Source organism: Myzus persicae, unplaced genomic scaffold (assembly GCF_001856785.1).
Source record: "Myzus persicae strain clone G006 unplaced genomic scaffold, MPER_G0061.0, whole genome shotgun sequence".
NCBI lineage: Eukaryota > Metazoa > Arthropoda > Insecta > Hemiptera > Aphididae > Myzus > Myzus persicae.
In genome coordinates, this window is record NW_019100769.1 from 361,200 (window position 1) to 380,292 (window position 19,093).

Genomic DNA, 19,093 nt, shown 5'->3' on the forward strand with positions numbered 1-19,093 from the left:
TGACACTATTGAGAGGATGTCTACGCACTATTTGTTTGCTCTTTATGTCCCACGCGCAACAAAGCAAATTTATGTTTAGCAGAACCAACCATTATTAAAGTAACAATATATGGTTGGTTCTGATACATTAATTGCTTTGTTGTGCGTGGGATGTACAGGGAGCAAACAAACAGTGCTCTGACATCCTCTACCAATCTTTTTATTCTATCCCATAAGTCAAGGTTTTCAACCTATCACTTGGTAGTTTTTCAGCTGATTGGTCTAGTCGCCTTTGCAATTCAAGATCCTTTCCTAAGTATTCGACATTGTTAACCTAACTATTCTACCTCCACACTTCCTATTCACCCTTCCTACAAGTCTCACTCAGTCTTTCTCCTTCACATTACTCTCTTTCCCTCTCTCTATACTCCCCCCTTTTTTCCATCTCACTACCACTCTTTCTCTCTCACAAACACAGTCTCTATAGTGCCTACAGGTCATCGTACCTGATAATCGGTGAAAATATGTAAATATTACACAAAAAAATTTAAAACAAAAAATAAAATAAATTTCATACCTGACTAATTTCATAATTTTTATCATAATTTTATTTTTAGCCGTAATAGCGTTCTACCAGTAATTACAACACAATTAAATTGAAAAGTTGGGGGCAATACAAACTCTGATCATTTATCAATATTAAATAAATCTACTGAAAATAAAAAGTACATATACCACATGTTTTCTGTTATACAACTAAGCCCTTGAAACACTCACGTCAACACATTCCACACTGCGTAATATGACATTGTATTCAAAATTTGGCAAATTTTCAGTGACGTATATTATCTCTGAAAAAAAACGCAGCCTATATAGTAAAATGTTCAACAATATACGTATGAGCAATTTGTTATTTGAAATTACAGATATTATATAGCTAAAATAATCTCTTTTATTCAAGAACTTATAAGTTTTATACTTTACAAAAGTCATATTTCTTCCCTAGGCACGGCAAGTTGTGGGTATAAAATATAATAATACACGTACTTTAAAAGTTTCAAGTACCCACGAATAATATTTTTAATTTACAACAAAATAACATAAATCATTAATCTTGGCAATATAATCCTTAATTTAGTTCACATTTGAACATAAAAAATCTGTGATAAATTTTTTTGATTTTTTAATAACAGAATAACCTACTTGCTTGGAACTTTGTCTTGAATTTTCAACCCTAACCTACAAAAGTTGAATATTTCAAACATTTTAAATTATAACATTTTTTGTACATTTTAAATGATGTGAATTTTGTTAAAATTTAAACTTTAAATGCTCATTACAAAAATCGTGCCTATGTATTTTAAATATTTTTTAACTAATATTTTAAATATCTATCAGGAGAATTTTATTGAATTTTCAAGCTTTTTTGCCCAACAAATACAATTTTATTAACAATTATAGAAAACAAAAACTAAATAAACTAAAAAAATTCAAAATTCAAATTGTGTGTAAACAGCTCAAAACGAGTCAAAATAATTTGAAAATTGTATAAAGTATATGAATTGAAAATAAAGACAAATTTTGTGAATTTCAAATATCTGCAATTATTGGTTTTTCCATTATAATAAAATAAGTAAAAATCACTATATGAGAAATGAAGTGAATATCCAATGTTGTCAAAATGTCAACTTCAAATGTTTATAAAAATTTAATGCGACTTTCTGGTAGAATTTTGTTTTTGATAAAGGCGAACGAACTTATAAGGAATCATATATTAAGTTTTAAAAACTTTGATATAAAACGAAAGATTTTTATGAATTTCTAACTCAATATATTTTGCACATTTTCGTGACTTTTATTTATTTTGACAAAATTCAAAATTCAAATGCTTATAAAAATTAAATGTTAAAATTGTATGGTTTATAGAAAACGCCGTTATATGTATTCAGTAATAATTTCATGTATTTCTACAGTTTTTTTTTTTTTGAAAGTTACATCAAAAACCAAAATCGATTTTGTCGAAAACCGGGTTTCCGTAAAAATTCGCTTTTTTTCTTAATTTTTTTATTTGTTTTTCCTGCCACTTTTGAAAACTATTGAGAATTTTTTACTTTTGACCTCTCGAAGTACTGATACTATTCACATTTCTACCAGAAAAGATGCTTGTCGAAGAAACAATGACAGAAACAAAAAAAATATTATATTATATAAAGATACCTATACTAGTATAAAAGTATATTTTTCATAATCACTCGTACGGATTACTTTTTAGGATAGTGAGTTTACCACTCTGTGAACATTTTTGTTTTTTGGATACAATGCAACTATAATATAATGTAATATTAATATATTATAATAGAACAATGAAATATATATAACACTAAATTAATAGTGTCCTATAACAGCTAACTTTGGATTAAAAAAAAATTATAAGTTATAAATTAAAATTGTGTCTTATAAGTGATCACTTATAGCGGGTATTTATAAATTAAACCGTTTAATGAAAGTCTATTTCAAGTACTTAAAAATAGGTTATACCTAATTATAAAATAACCCTACAATCAGGGAGCAGAAAAACGACGACGACGAGCGGCGTTTGTATATTATTTGCGATCTCTCGCATTTTATGCATTTGCTCTCAGAAATAAAATAATATGTGTGTTCATAGGGGTAGCATATTTTTCATGAAATTAAATTTTTATTTGAAGTAAAAATATAAATTTAAGCACCAAAAAAATATGAAACCAATATTAATTACTTTAAACATCGACGCTTTCGGGCTTCGGCGGAATTCCTGATATAGTATGTGCACTGCGGAATAAATCAGATATACGACTGAACTGAAGTCTGAAAATATTGAGATTTATTATGAAAAAAAAACCGTACGGATCGCTTCATGTTTCTTGTTCATGTCTGCAGCTTTGCTAACTGAAATTTTAGATCGAGTGCGTCTTTGCAACTACTTCGACAATCACCACGGATTGCATTATAATTTATACTACGTCAATATGATAAAACCATAGATATATGGTGTATTACAAATTTTTATATCAAGGAGGTCCGTGTTGGAGGTTTGATCATCAAGATAATGAAATGAGGTATAACAATTTTAAAATTTAAATTACAACAATATATAAAGTACCTATTATTTTAATTTTTAATTTAATAATTAATCAAGGTGGTGTTTAAATATTCGAAGCACTTGCATATTTTTATCTATCTATCTTATATCTATTTAATTGTATAAATATGTAAGAACAGATTCTGCGACCTGGATATGCCGTCGTCGTTTGTGCTAAAAGCGTATTTTTTTGTGTTGCGCGCTCGGGAACAGAAAATATGCCCTTACTTTACAGGGGTAGCAAATTGTCTGTGACAATAAATTTTAGTTTTGAGACTAAAAAGTAAAATATGTAAGCCCCAAAAGAATAGGTAATCAAACTTACGTATACATCGACTCTTCGGGAAATATATAGCTGCAAGGTCATATCTTGAGTGCAGACGCCATATCGAGGAACTTCTTTCTTTATCTAAGCCCGAACTGAAAAAATCGAGTTTTTTTATAAAAATTACTTGAGTAGAATGAAATATGTGAGCAAATGTTTATTGTTGCCTTACACATTTCTCTTTTGTTCAATGAAATTATTAGAATTGTGAATCGTCTCCGACGAGTGACGACGATCGGATTTCGCCATAGATGATAGATATTATAATATAATATGTCGTTATCAGTTTTCGAGTTTTTTTAATACTTTGGATGACATGATACATTTTTTATTTCAGATTCTGAAACATAATATTATTCGGAGTGTTTAAATCTATACAACTTAGAACATGGAACTCTGCGTATAGGCTATTTACACTACTGTTGCGAGTCCATTTTTTTGTCCGGCATCTCACAATATTGTTTTTAGTCTTAATGGTTAAACTATAACTTAATATAAATCTCTAGAAGTTTCGAGACATGAAAAAATTTAAAATTAGGCTTTGAAATTTACAGAAGTAATAAAACAATGGATACTTTAATCGCGAATATAATATTCTCTCTGGGCTCGGCATTAATATGTTATCAAACAATATTATTCTATAATAGTGTGCAGTATTTGCTAAAAAATTGTGTGATTATATTATACTACTACACTATAGTGTAATAAATAGGGCTCGGATTTTGTAGCAAATGCTTCATTTGGGGGGAGTTTGATAGAAAGATAATTCTTATATATAAATGCGTTTTGAATCGTTTTAAGGAAGTAAACTTTGTTTTGCTTTTTTCCACAAAACTTGCTTTTTATTGCTCTTTCCCCTATTTGATTCTTTTTTCTATATTTTTATACATTTGACTTGAGAATTTAACTTATTTCTATGTATATTATACTTGGACTAAATTATTATTACCTGAAATTATAAAACCAGTGAAAAAACAAGTAATTAATGTATGACTCATAAAATAACGATGGTTATTGTGCCAAAATGGTTTTATCTACAATTATCTATAGTTATATTTACGACTCAAGGAAAGTGAAAATTATCTGAGTATTTTTATAGCACGTTCCAATACTTTAGTTGACTGGTAAATATCAATCGACAATCAGTGAGGTATAGTGCTCTTTATAATCGTCAAAATGCCAAAAGTTAAAAATTAAAATTATATTAGCATCTATTAGTATGAGTTTTAATGAAAGTTACGTGATAAATAAACATATGGTCGTAAATTCCTTTTTTAATATTTAATTTTATGTGTAATTGAAATTTGTTTTTTAGAATTAAATTTGATAAAATATGCTTTTCTTTGCTTTTTTTGTCCACTTAAAATGATTTTTTAAGGATTTATTTTGCTACAAAATCCGAGCCCTAGTAATAAATAATAACGTAATGTATATATACAGCCGTGTAGGTACCTAACTAAGGCTCTTACATAAAGGTAAGTGACGGGGGAAAAAACCTTATGACCAAGGTTCGGGACTTATAGCATTTACATACTTTTTTTATTTATTGTAAAATGTAGCAGAGTTTGTAATTTCAATCTATTCAACACTGATGAGTTTGTTATTTTCGAGGACTTACAAAACCTTGTTGAAAAGTTGGTGGATGACTTGTCAAATATATATATATATATACGTTGGTATGCAAAAAACCTAAAAATGTTGGCACTTATAGATTGTAATACTTACTTACAGTAAAATTAATTTAGGAAAGGGCCCAATAAAATATCGCACACGCCACACGGGCACCCATGTCCCATAGGCGTGTTTACGGCAGTGATGGGGCCCTTCTAATTAACCAATCTCGGATAAGCTAATTATTGTAATGCATGTTAAGGGTTTAAGAATATTGAGATTGTAGACTGCATTCTTCAAGGTGTGTTTCTAATGCCTTACTTACAGTAAAATTAATTTAGGAAAGGGCCCAATAAAATATCGCACACGCCACACGGGCACCCATGTCCCATAGGCGTGTTTACGGCAGTGATGGGGCCCTTCTAATTAACCAATCTCGGATAAGCTAATTATTGTAATGCATGTTAAGGGTTTAAGAATATTGAGATTGTAGACTGCATTCTTCAAGGTGTGTTTCTAATGCCTTACTTACAGTAAAATTAATTTAGGAAAGGGCCCAATAAAATATCGCACACGCCACACGGGCACCCATGTCCCATAGGCGTGTTTACGGCAGTGATGGGGCCCTTCTAATTAACCAATCTCGGATAAGCTAATTATTGTAATGCATGTTAAGGGTTTAAGAATATTGAGATTGTAGACTGCATTCTTCAAGGTGTGTTTCTAATGCCTTACTTACAGTAAAATTAATTTAGGAAAGGGCCCAATAAAATATCGCACACGCCACACGGGCACCCATGTCCCATAGGCGTGTTTACGGCAGTGATGGGGCCCTTCTAATTAACCAATCTCGGATAAGCTAATTATTGTAATGCATGTTAAGGGTTTAAGAATATTGAGATTGTAGACTGCATTCTTCAAGGTGTGTTTCTAATGCCTTACTTACAGTAAAATTAATTTAGGAAAGGGCCCAATAAAATATCGCACACGCCACACGGGCACCCATGTCCCATAGGCGTGTTTACGGCAGTGATGGGGCCCTTCTAATTAACCAATCTCGGATAAGCTAATTATTGTAATGCATGTTAAGGGTTTAAGAATATTGAGATTGTAGACTGCATTCTTCAAGGTGTGTTTCTAATGCCTTACTTACAGTAAAATTAATTTAGGAAAGGGCCCAATAAAATATCGCACACGCCACACGGGCACCCATGTCCCATAGGCGTGTTTACGGCAGTGATGGGGCCCTTCTAATTAACCAATCTCGGATAAGCTAATTATTGTAATGCATGTTAAGGGTTTAAGAATATTGAGATTGTAGACTGCATTCTTCAAGGTGTGTTTCTAATGCCTTACTTACAGTAAAATTAATTTAGGAAAGGGCCCAATAAAATATCGCACACGCCACACGGGCACCCATGTCCCATAGGCGTGTTTACGGCAGTGATGGGGCCCTTCTAATTAACCAATCTCGGATAAGCTAATTATTGTAATGCATGTTAAGGGTTTAAGAATATTGAGATTGTAGACTGCATTCTTCAAGGTGTGTTTCTAATGCCTTACTTACAGTAAAATTAATTTAGGAAAGGGCCCAATAAAATATCGCACACGCCACACGGGCACCCATGTCCCATAGGCGTGTTTACGGCAGTGATGGGGCCCTTCTAATTAACCAATCTCGGATAAGCTAATTATTGTAATGCATGTTAAGGGTTTAAGAATATTGAGATTGTAGACTGCATTCTTCAAGGTGTGTTTCTAATGCCTTACTTACAGTAAAATTAATTTAGGAAAGGGCCCAATAAAATATCGCACACGCCACACGGGCACCCATGTCCCATAGGCGTGTTTACGGCAGTGATGGGGCCCTTCTAATTAACCAATCTCGGATAAGCTAATTATTGTAATGCATGTTAAGGGTTTAAGAATATTGAGATTGTAGACTGCATTCTTCAAGGTGTGTTTCTAATGCCTTACTTACAGTAAAATTAATTTAGGAAAGGGCCCAATAAAATATCGCACACGCCACACGGGCACCCATGTCCCATAGGCGTGTTTACGGCAGTGATGGGGCCCTTCTAATTAACCAATCTCGGATAAGCTAATTATTGTAATGCATGTTAAGGGTTTAAGAATATTGAGATTGTAGACTGCATTCTTCAAGGTGTGTTTCTAATGCAAATTTAAAAAATTTTTTTTTTTTATTCTTAAAATGCATTTGTCTGAGGGCGCCCATGTCCCCTTCCCATTTTTTTCTTTATTTTAACTCTAGTTGATTTTTTTGGCAACTTTCGCATCATCAACTATCTAAATTGTAAGACGTATCTAGTTAACAATAGTAAAACCTGCTACGTAATTGTTTTTATTTTCTAAAAGTATTATATTCTAGTATAGTAGAATAGAATAATATCACAGAATAGATTAAATCTATTTAATCTATTCTGTGATAATATATTGTGTTTGCGCCAATCTGTTTTGTATTTGTTGTGTTGGTATGTTTGTACCAATAGTTGTTCATTCATCAGCAATGCTATCATTATCAGACAAAATCTTATCATTCTCGTTGCTATCTATTCAAAGCTGACAAGCAGGCTGTAAGCATTGCAAATTTGCAAAAAACGACTTTATTTTAATACACTTAGTTCAGTTTAAATAAATGTCCTTTTATAATAAAATATAATACATTCATATATACATGTACGTTGTATGTGTTGACGTATAGCAGTATGGTTATAATAAATGCGTAATATAAAGTTTTATTAATATACTGTTACATCTTTTATAATCTGTGATCTTGCATTGTCTATCATTACTAGTTTGTGATAAATTGTTAGCATTCAGAATTGTGAATGCAGACCGGCATTCAGCACCTATTACAATTTTAGCCGTAGCTTCTGCTAGGAAAATAATATGACAATAGAAATTATTTAAAAAGTAGCAAAGTAGGTAGTTAAGTCTTTCTCTTAGTTCTGACTTGCTGGACATAGCTTCCAAGCTGTGAATATTATATTATTTTTATTATATGAGTAATTGAGTACTTTGAATCTAGTTCAGTAACTGCCTATAGTATTGATTACAATCATGTACATTTTGGACAATTTCTACAAAGAATTGCAATTGTTTGTCCGCACCCATGTGGAGCTAGATATAGACATTAAAATGCCAATGATGAAACACCACATTAATGGGGACATCCGTTTCTATTCAGCTAAAGTAAGTGTTGTCAAACATATTAATTCATCAAAAGTTTGAAATTTCAATCTATTCAACACTGATGAGTTTGTTATTTTTTAGGACTTACAAAACCTTGTTGAAAAGTTGGTGGATGACTTGTCAATTGTTGAACGCTGCTCATGGTCTTCAAATTATATATCTATATGGTTAAAAAAAGAATTATGGACATCAACAGTGTTGAAAGAGATTTTAATATCTGGCTGCAAATATGGTAGTAATGATGAACACCAAGGCACTGTAAAGTATATGATCTCATTGCCACAAATTTATCAGTTAGTTTCTATAATTTTTTTTGTGAACTTAGGTAGTCTCAGTTAGCTCTGATGAGTGTAATGATACAGTTACATGCTTGCGCATTGCGCTGTTGAAAGAGGCAGTTCAAAATTTAGCCAAAATAAATGGCTATGTGATAGGAAGTAATGGACTGAATTTATTGGTGTCGAAAAAAAACAATCCGTCTAATAGTAGTCTTGTATTGTGTGGTAATGTTGTTTGTAATGTGACAGTCAAAGACTATAAACAGTAAGCATATAATCATTTAATTTTATAAACCTATTTATTACAAAATAAATTATTTTTGGTTTTCAGGCGAAAACAAGACGCTATTTCTAAAATGTCAGCTAATCGTATTGAATCCAACGAATATCCAATTGACATCATATCAAAACTATGCCATGCATCAATTGTCTATGAATTATTAAGTGTCCGCCATTGTAAAGTTATTAATACAGAATGTGATACATCAAATAAAGACAGTTTGTTTAAATAATTATTTTTGTCCTTAAAATGTACAGTTTGAATTAATTTTAATAATTTTTTTTTTTAGGTGGTATTTTCATAATGTACAATTACTCAAGGCTGTGTCAAGTGTGGAGAGCATATGAAAAGGGTGTTATTGAAAATTACTATGAATCTTTACCAGACATTGGTGCCGTTAACTTTGGACTGTTGACTAGTAAAGTGAGTTAGGTATATCAAGTGATAGCAACAGGGGCATATCCTAGAATGTTTTGGTTCCATAATTGGCTCATCTGGATCGTTATTTTATGGTTATAAAAAAAATATTTTAGTTATGCACCGATAACATATTTATTCTGTCATGTATGCATCTAAAAAACTAACAAAATGTGCATAATTGTTAATTATATAATCAAAATTATAAACCATGTAATTCATTTCTTAAATAATAATATCTATAATTCATATTTTTATAGATAGTAGAAAATCAAAATGAAGGCCTATTGTCATTTGGTGTACCCATTACATTTTTTCTAGTGTCTGCCACTAATTCAGTAGTCTTAGAAAATTAAATTACAATGAATTATATTATGTTTATAATTTAGGAAGAATGGATTTTAGTTCTGAACCATATATCAGTGTATCCTTCGGTTATTCAACAATCTGTTAAAAACCTGTTGTCAGCAAGTGTGGATGTTCATAGATTGTGCAAGTTTTTGATGGAAATGTCATCTGCGGTTAGCCTATTTTATCATAGGCATCATATTTTATCAGTGAGTATGTTGTTTAAAAATGAAACAGTAGTTTTTTTAATATTAATTTTAGTATTAAAATTTTAAACATATAGTTTTTGTATAGTGTACAATAATACTATAATCTTTACTACCTTTTACCATGCCTTGAATGGTACAAAAAAAAAAAAAATATTAAATAATAAACTGAATTACATACAACAGGACATTTAAGGTTCATTTTACTTGTAACATTTAATTTTGTTTTCAAATTTAGAACTTTAAGTAAAGACTTTTTTAGCCACTTACTCATATTATAATTTGAAAACTTAATGAGAAAAAAATGAATCCATGAAAATTAAAGAAATTCAATTCAATCACTGTTTGTTGTAAGAAAAGCTCAGAACTTATAATAGAGCACTAAGAAAATTTCGTACCCATATGTGTTGTTTCTGTTTCACAAAATCATATTAAATCTATTCAACTAATTTTTACTACAAATTATTCATAGTTAATATTAGAGTAAATTTAATTTTATCAAATGTGTATAGAAACACATAAACTGTGCTCGAAGAAAGAGTTTTTTTTTCATTTGTTTCTAAAAAATAAGTTATATGAACTTGAAATTATTATATATGATAACTCATTAAAAAATGTTTAGATTAAAAATTTAAAAAAAAACTGCTCGAACATAGTTTGTATTGTTTTCTACGAATTTGTTAATATATTAAGATGATTTAATATGAACTATAAATAAACTGTAATTAGGGTATTATGTAGATTTTCTTTATTATGTGTGTGTCGCATGTGTAAGACAGACAACTATGTGAGTAACTATCTTCTGAATAAACATTAATTTGAAAAATGCAATAAACAGTAAAATGTTTAAGCACTTAGTTATACAATTTCATAATTTTATGATTGTTTGAAATTTTTGTTTATCCTACTTACATTTTCATTAACCTTTTATCGTGTTTAATTTTAAATAAATGTTTATTGTGCTGGTATTCATTTTTATTGCCGGGTTATTTGACATTTTTATTTCTGTCATTATTATTTTATAATTATAATTTTTATTTCAAACGTTATTATTATTGATCCCCTTTTCTGCTTCAATAATGAATAAACTGATTGCTATGAACTATGCATGATAATATCTAAGATTATAATATAATATTTACTAAACTTACATTATAAAATGTATTTAAAACAATGAAAATATTACCAACTATAATTGTTTGTATCCTATAAATGTACTGTGCATAAAAAGATACCTTTATTGAATAAAATAGTAGCATATTAATTAATTATTATACAAATGAAATCTGTTAGAATTATTCACACAGATAATAAAAATACATAAATCCTAATCATTGAATGAATTAAAACCCTTTAATCTACATACTTCATACTCACAGTCTAAAAAAGTAAGAACAACTGATGAGAGATTCATAATGATGTATGATGTACTCGGGGATGGGATGTCTCATTATTTGTATGTATCATTTTATCATTTTTTTCTTTATGTTTTATTATCAATTATCATATAATATAAATGTATGAATAATTATTTAATGATTAAGTACCTATACAGGGTGTCCCATGAGGATTTCCCCATAGTGACATCTCCTGAAATAATGGAAATATTAAAATTCTGGTTTTTTAATATAACCCATAGGGACAAGAACTTAAAATATTTCACGTTTTAATTTATTTTAATGTTTTGGTAAAAAAATTAAAAAAATTTTTTTTTTATTTAATAATATTCAAAAAAAATTTAAGATAGCCATTTTTCTACAAATATTGACGTTTTAACATTTTATTTTCATTAATCTCCTGATTTTTAATATTTTTTCTAGTTTTAATAAAAATTGTCGACCACACTAAAAGCGTTTGTAGGCTGTACTAGCTTGCGGGCCACATGTTTGATAACACTATATACTTAATTCCAAATAAGTCTGGAAAAAATAGAGCATGCAGGTTTGCTGTGATAGGCTACAGTTTTGGTTACTCATCGTGATTAGGCTGCTAGCAGATCATGTGACACACTTGCGCGAAACTGGGTGTGTTTTCGTCATACATTTTTCCATTTTACTTATTTGGAATAGAGTAGTATTAAATAATTCGGAATTTTTCTCGAAACTAGAAAAAATATTAAAAATCAGGAGATCAATGCAATTGAAATATCAATATTTTCGGAAAAATGAACTCTACAAAATTGCTATCATAAATTTTTTTTAAAATAATTAAATAAAATAATAGATTCTTTAAAAAAACATTAAAATAAATTAGGTAAGACATGAAATATTTGATGTTCTTGTCCTCTTGAGTCTTATTAAAAAACCAGTAATATGCTACACGGGACATCCTGTATATTTATTGAAAAAATAATATAAATTAATGTAATGACATAAAAGTACGTATATGGTTAAAAAATATACTGTTTGAATCATAAATTAAGCAATCAACTAATAACCAATAAATTTAATACTGTAGGTACTTAACTTAAAATATTATTCGTAATTCTTTTATACACTTATAATAATTTAATTGCATAGTAATCAAAGTACTAAAAATGTCAGGTATATCACTAATTATAATATACAAAGCATGTATAACTATTAACTAATAGTCTATTAAGTTTTATATATAGTATAGTTATAACTTATAAGTATTATATCTTAATATTGTTGTTTACTACTATTATTCATATTTTATTTTATTGACATAATGGCAATGTTTCTATACTTTTGAATTTGATTAAAATTAAATTTATAAACAGAATTTTTTCAAATTCTTATACTGGAATATTCGAAGTACCTATAGAAGTACCTATATTTGAAGTACCTTACTAGAAACAATTAATAAATATATTCATGGTATGCAATCTCTGATAAATATTTGACATATATTTAATTATATTATGTTTTTAAACAATTTCTTAGCGTATGTGAATATTATGGTAGTTTATGCACCAGTGGTTCTTAACCTTTTTTAAATAACAAAACCCTTAACATATTAAAAGATTTTTGTGGAACACAGTGTAAAATAAAATGGTATTAAAATATGTTTTTAAATTGTATAATATATTAAACAATGCATAAATAGCACCAAAATAGTTAACATGATATATATTTTCACTAAAAAATAATACAATTAAAAAAATTCAGTATTTTAAATGGAATACTCTGTATATTTAATGATATATTTGAGCCTGATGAATTTTTCAAATATTTTCAATATCCATGTGTAGGATATTGCTACTCTTATTACCTTTTCTGTGTTTGTCAGCCTTTCTCGTTTCTTAATCATAAGATTCATCAATGTTGAAAATCCAAGGCCACACAATTATATGTTGAAAATTGTAATACAATTTTAATTGCTTTTTAATTGTTATTAGAAAGCTTTACTACGCAAAGGAGAATTCAAGTTGATTTTCATTAACATAGGTGAACCCAAAACTTAAATGATCATTGTAATATTGTCCAGTGACCTTTTTTTATTTTTATCTCATCATTGAAATTGCTTGTAATTGTACTTGCATTATCAGCTCCAAATGAAATTCCAACTCTACCATAAATAAAATTGTTAAGACCATGCGACTAAAAATTGTAATCGTCTTTCTTCTACTGATTTTAAATTTTGGCTGAACACTTATTTTAAATCCTCAGAACACCGGTTAAGAACCACTGCTATACACTCACATATTAATTAAATATAAAATAACTAAACTATCATACTAATATAGTGAATATTATTATATTCTCAGGACCCGATTTCAAGTTTACTACCGCTGATGCATGCTCGATTATATTTGGTCAAATCGTCAATACAGGTGTATGAAAATGTTTTCCAATTATTAGGTATTGAAGCCGTATGCGAAATGTGAATGATACTTATCGACAAAAGCGTTATGGGAGCTAATGCTGACCAATTGTCGCATGAAATAATATTGTCTCGCCAAACTTAACCTTCACGTTATATTATGATGACTTGTTTAGTCAATTTTATTACCTATGTTACAAATGCCATTAAAATAATATAAAATTGTTTCAAAACGTATTTCATTTGTTTTTAATTATTTATCTTTTTTAATTTATTAATACTCAGGGAAGGTAAATGAAAAAAAACACTAGCACATGGTACATATTTTGCTAAAAATTCTACACGCGTGTAGTTGGTAAAAAATGTATAATATATGAGATACCGTGACAGAAATAAACTGACAAACTTTTTCTCTAGTCGTGACTTACGGAACTCCGCCGACTACGTTTCTTAAAAACACATGTTCGAGCCGTTGAGATAACAGCATCGTCTGCTGTATAAGAATGTCCGTAAGTCTGTTCGGGACCTTTTTCTCTTTTACTTTTATTGGTCTTTTACATTTCCGAAACCTTTTGACTTTCAAAAGTTGTTTTATACAACCATATAATACATCCATTGCGACTGTAAACTTGTTTTCGATATACGTGCTCGCCGGTTAGATAAAACAATAAACCAAGTTTAAAGTTTGTCCGCGTTTATCTACTCGATACCTATGAACGACAAGTATTTGAAGATAATCGAGAATCCGAATTCTATACACAAATATGAATTATATTATAATATATTAATAAAGTATACAGTATTATCGTTTGGTTCGATACATTATAATCATGTGACATGTCTCGTGTATAATTTTAATTTATGAAAACTATTTTATGTGTTTGGCTGATTAACTGATGTCTGATACCGATTGTACATCCTAGTACCTACCTACATACGTACGAGTATAAATTTGAATTCGAATTTCGAACTAGACGTCATGTAAAATTTATCTTTGTTAAAAACCGTTTAACACAATATTTTAAATAATAAAACAACTTAATTTGAAATTCTGATTGTAGCTTTTTTTTTAATTTTAACTTAAATTAGGTTTACAATTACGTGGGTGGTTTATTTTGAGTTCAACGTTCAACCTAAACGGTAAGAAAGGTTTAAAATGTTGACTAAAATCGTAGAAATCTCGAATATTTGCAAATTATATTTTAGTGTAACATTCCATAAAGTTTTTAATTTGTATATCCGAGGCCTGAAAATGTAATACAATGTTCCTCATTAATTGTTCAAACAACTATTAAAAACATCGAAAATACGCATGGGTGTACATAATTTTATTTACAAACATTTGTTAAGTGCAATTGTTGTAAACATTTGTTATTCTACAAAAACCGAAAAATAACGGTTTCCTCTACCAATTTTAGTAATTTTAAAGTACCTAATTGAAAGTTTTTCCAATATTATATTTATGTTATTATTTTAATATATTTTAAAAATATCTAAACCAGCGGTTCTCACACTGGTACGCGTACCACTAGTGTTACGCGAAATATTATATGTTGGTACAAGGAAGCCCTTAAGTAACACTGAACCAGATATTTCATAGCTAATAACAAATCTACAAATCCATGGTTCTCATTAACATTTGTTATTTAATTCATACCTTAAATTTAAACACTAATAAATTTGTATGTATAAATAAATAATAATTATATTGTAGTATTTTACTGCATTATTATTTAAAATAAATGTATGTAACTATGTAAAGTTTGTATCTTTATATTTTTAATCATCAGCGGTACGCTACTGATTGATAATATATTCTTAAGTGGTACGCGAAAAAAAAGTTTGAAAACCGCTGATCCAAACAGTTTAAACTACCTACCCAATTTTAAGCTTTTTTATAACACGACCCTTGATTTACTTAGGTACACCCAAGTTAATTGTTAATAATCACTGTGTCAATACTTACTAGTTACTACAGTAGTAGGTATCCAGTAGGTCCACCATACTCTCATTTGGTCATATTTAAGTTCGGGTTACCTCTATCATATCATATAGTAATCTTACAGACTTTTTTGCTGATAATTATTAGTTGTGGCCTGTGGGAAAAAAATAGGTTTAGTCCTTTTTCCTCCCTCCTCCAAGTCTTATCTCTGTTTGACCATAGTAACACACGAGGTACATAATATCATAACGTTTTAATTACCTATAGGTACTCACCGGGAACCGCAAAATAAAATAAAAGTTACAGTAAGAAAGTAGCACTCAACTTCAAAGATGAAGTAACAGTTTATTAAACAAACAGCTATTAATACGAGGGTTTTGTGATTTGTGATGATTTAAATTTATTGCCGATAACTGATAAGTGTTAACACAAATTATATACGAGATTTTTACCACATAATGATACCATAATACTAAAACGATTTTAAATATCTATTAAGTTTTTAAATCGTTCCTACCATTATAGATGTCTCATCTACACACGTCTTTACATACTGTAGAATAACTCAATTATACACCCTGCGTTCACCTACTTTAATACCTGTGAAAATGTCATTTTACAGGAGTTGTGTTTAGGCAACTATTTTGTTCTTTCAGTCTCTGTCCATCTTTGGGTGTGTATAGTGACTAGTAAATAATCATTAGTGTGTGTAATACTCTTCAACAATCGGCAATCGCCCTCATCATACACAATATTATACGTACACGCATGTCATGTAGTCATTAGATCAAAATATTCAAGATTTCAATTTATAGAAGTGATTACGTAAAATAGCTATGCCTACTGTCATAAATTTAAGTACTTACTTACTTATAAGTTATAAGGTTCAATTTAAAGAATGTATGGATGTTTGAATGCGTCAACAAGATTACTTTGCATCGGCCGGACCAATTTTTCAATTTTAGCAAATTTTTGACGAGAATAAACATTTCCATTTTCATCTTTTTCATTGAATATAACATTAAAAAACTGTAAAAAATATTAAATGTATGACACGACCGATCCAAATTATACTTCTTCGCTAAAACGAATCACTAGAAATACCTTAATTTTTGTTAGTCGCTAAGGTCGTTTTGTTGAAAAATTGATAGGGTTGCAGGGGCCTTAAGAGTGATATGACAGAACTAACGCTAAAAATATAAACTATACTTATCAATATATTATATTTTTTTTTTCAATAGTAAAATAAAATATAAAAATTCCAAAAATGAGAATTTGAATAAATTAATAAATGATTAAAGAAAAAAATAGTGTGAGTGTGTCCGGTAAATCACCTTGAATGATATCGTAGCATTTTTAGGTACTTCGATACGGAGCACTTTAAACATCGAAATATCCAATTTGTTCCATCACATTTTATTCACATGTGCTTACACCGTACCCACATAATATTGTTGTATAGATTGAATATTTTTTCTTTTCAACAAATTATTATAACACAAACGCGTAGACGGCACGAAGAAACTCCGTACTGCACAATAACGACTACTCACACACGTAATATTTTATTTTGGTCTAACGCTTCCTCGGTTATACTATCACCACGTAAACGAATAGACCGCGATCGCGTGACCTAACCCCACGCGCACGCATTTTCGACGATCACGAACGATAGCCGACCGTCGACGGACGCTGAAAATAATATTATGTTGTGTTTTCTGCACTCGAAATATTATTAGGTATTATTATATATTAATAGTACTTGCACGCCAATCGCATGTCGCAATGTTCGCGGAACCCGATATCCTATACCTATTTAAACGTGTATTATTATTATTATTATTTATTATTTATATAACACGTATCACTGTATTCGCCGCCTATCGTCTGCGTTCTGCAGTCATATGTTTATTAGGTAAACGCGCTGCAATACTCAGAACGGGTGTTTACCAGTTGCCCCCCGACTCCCGAGGCTATTGTCGCGATTTTAAAAATATACCAGTTGCCCCCAACCGAATGTACCAGTTGCCCCCAATTGAATGTACCAGTTACCCTCACATATATACACAATACAATATATGGATCGTAAAATAGGGGACGTAAATATACAAATCATAAATAAAATATAAAATTCAAAATTATAATAATTTGTCAGCATAACATGTAATTTTAGATGCGTCTGAATGGATATCATCATCGAAAACGTATGAATTGTTATTTAGTATGTAAAAAGAAAATTGCTCTGGCTTTGAACTTGAATTCAATCCGTCAATTATTGTATCCGATAACATAAATATAAAAACCAAAAATATTAGCAGATTAGATTTTGTAAAATCGGTTAGTAATTATTATAACAAAACATAATACTTTTGAATTTTATACTATTTATATGTTGACAAATTATTATATTTTGATTTTGTACTATTTTAAATTAACAAATTATTGCAATTTTGAATTTTATATTGTATTTATGATTTGTATATTTACCTCCCTTGTTTTACGAGCTATATATTGTATTTGTGTATATATTAACATGTGAGGGCAACTGGTACATTTAGTTGAGGGCAACTGGTATTTTTTCCTCTAGGTAGTTTGGGGGGATTTGGTATAAAAAAAAGGTACTTTTGGGGGTAACTGGTACATGCCCCTCAGAACTGTGGGTAGGTTGATGGAGGATTAGCCCCCGACAAATAATTCCCAAGCCTCCCGACCACTTTTGATGGTACTTATAATTTGTTGTCGCTTGCAAAGTGTGTGACGGACGGTTGATGTTATTCTTTTTTACTAATCCATAATATGTTCTATTGTTGGATCATCGTGTATAATCAACAGTTTTTATCTTGACCTACCCACTGTTTCAATTTGGGATTACAAACATAAATTTGTTAATTTTTTTTACTTAATTTTTGGGATTAATGAAATATTAAACATATATTTGATTTTTTGCTTTTACAGAAATAAAGTTAGCATATAATAATGGGTACGTCTACAACAATTTACAAAAAGCACGCACATATTGTACTAAATGATAATTCGAATATATTTCAATATTTGTGTACAGGGTACAATATTAAAATAACAGAATAAACTTACAACTAAATTTTTTCCTAATCCATATTAAAATATTTTTTTATATTTATTTTATGAACACTCGCTTTACATTTATAATACCTATATATAATTTTAGATTTTGAACGGAGCGATGAATATATTTTTTTACAACAATGTATCTTTTTTTTCTGTCAGACGATTCTTTTTACAAGTAAAAATACTTCGATTTTCAATTTTGGGGATGGTTCTGGTAGAAAATTGGATCTAGTTGGTATACTTGAGGGGATCAAAAATAAAACATACTCAGTACTTTTCAAAATAACCGAGAAAACAAATCAAGGAAAAACGGGACATTTTACGAAAAACCAATGTTTGACAAAATCGATTTTGTTTATTTTTTGGTGTAACTCAAAAACGAATAACCTTACAATTTAACTTACCTACTTATATTCATAGCAGTTCACGGTAGATATATTGAACAAGATTATAAAATAGTTACAAAATATTATAAACAATTTCAACGAATAGTGTGTTCT

General features: G+C 29.4%; 1 protein-coding gene and 1 long non-coding RNA gene across 5 annotated transcripts; one reads left to right on the top strand and one right to left on the bottom strand.

Annotated features, from left to right (window-relative positions):
• The first annotated feature begins 7,495 nt into the window (after positions 1–7,495).
• Positions 7,496–13,801, top strand: LOC111042873 (DALR anticodon-binding domain-containing protein 3). Of its 3 annotated transcripts, none has more exons than XM_022327586.1 (8): positions 7,501–7,978; positions 8,086–8,249; positions 8,331–8,507; positions 8,575–8,792; positions 8,859–9,025; positions 9,097–9,230; positions 9,614–9,781; positions 13,509–13,801. In XM_022327586.1, the coding sequence occupies exons 2-8, from the start codon at positions 8,118–8,120 to the stop codon at positions 13,626–13,628; spliced, it is 1,116 nt and encodes a 371-aa protein (XP_022183278.1). In that variant the 5' UTR covers positions 7,501–7,978; positions 8,086–8,117; the 3' UTR covers positions 13,629–13,801. The 3 variants fall into 3 exon arrangements, with proteins under 3 accessions (XP_022183280.1, XP_022183278.1, XP_022183279.1); XM_022327587.1 differs by having other exon boundaries at positions 7,501–7,779; XM_022327588.1 differs by having other exon boundaries at positions 7,496–8,249; positions 9,614–9,785.
• Positions 13,802–13,834: 33 nt separating this feature from the next.
• LOC111042881 lies at positions 13,835–17,185 on the bottom strand. Of its 2 annotated transcripts, none has more exons than XR_002605512.1 (5): positions 16,841–17,185; positions 16,611–16,696; positions 16,377–16,535; positions 15,531–15,660; positions 13,835–14,274 (listed from the first exon to the last, which is right to left on the bottom strand). It is a non-coding gene; the product is annotated as an uncharacterized LOC111042881 (long non-coding RNA). The 2 variants fall into 2 exon arrangements; XR_002605511.1 differs by lacking the exon at positions 13,835–14,274 and adding an exon at positions 14,617–14,810.
• Positions 17,186–19,093: the final 1,908 nt, after the last annotated feature.

Coding starts and splice junctions, on each gene's coding strand:
- LOC111042873 (XM_022327586.1), top strand. CDS start 8,118: ATGTACATTTTGGACAATTTCTACAAAGAATTGCAATTGTTTGTCCGC. Junction 8,250..8,330: donor TCCGTTTCTATTCAGCTAAA/GTAAGTGTTGTC, acceptor GTTATTTTTTAG/GACTTACAAAACCTTGTTGA. Junction 9,231..9,613: donor TTGGACTGTTGACTAGTAAA/GTGAGTTAGGTA, acceptor TTTATAATTTAG/GAAGAATGGATTTTAGTTCT.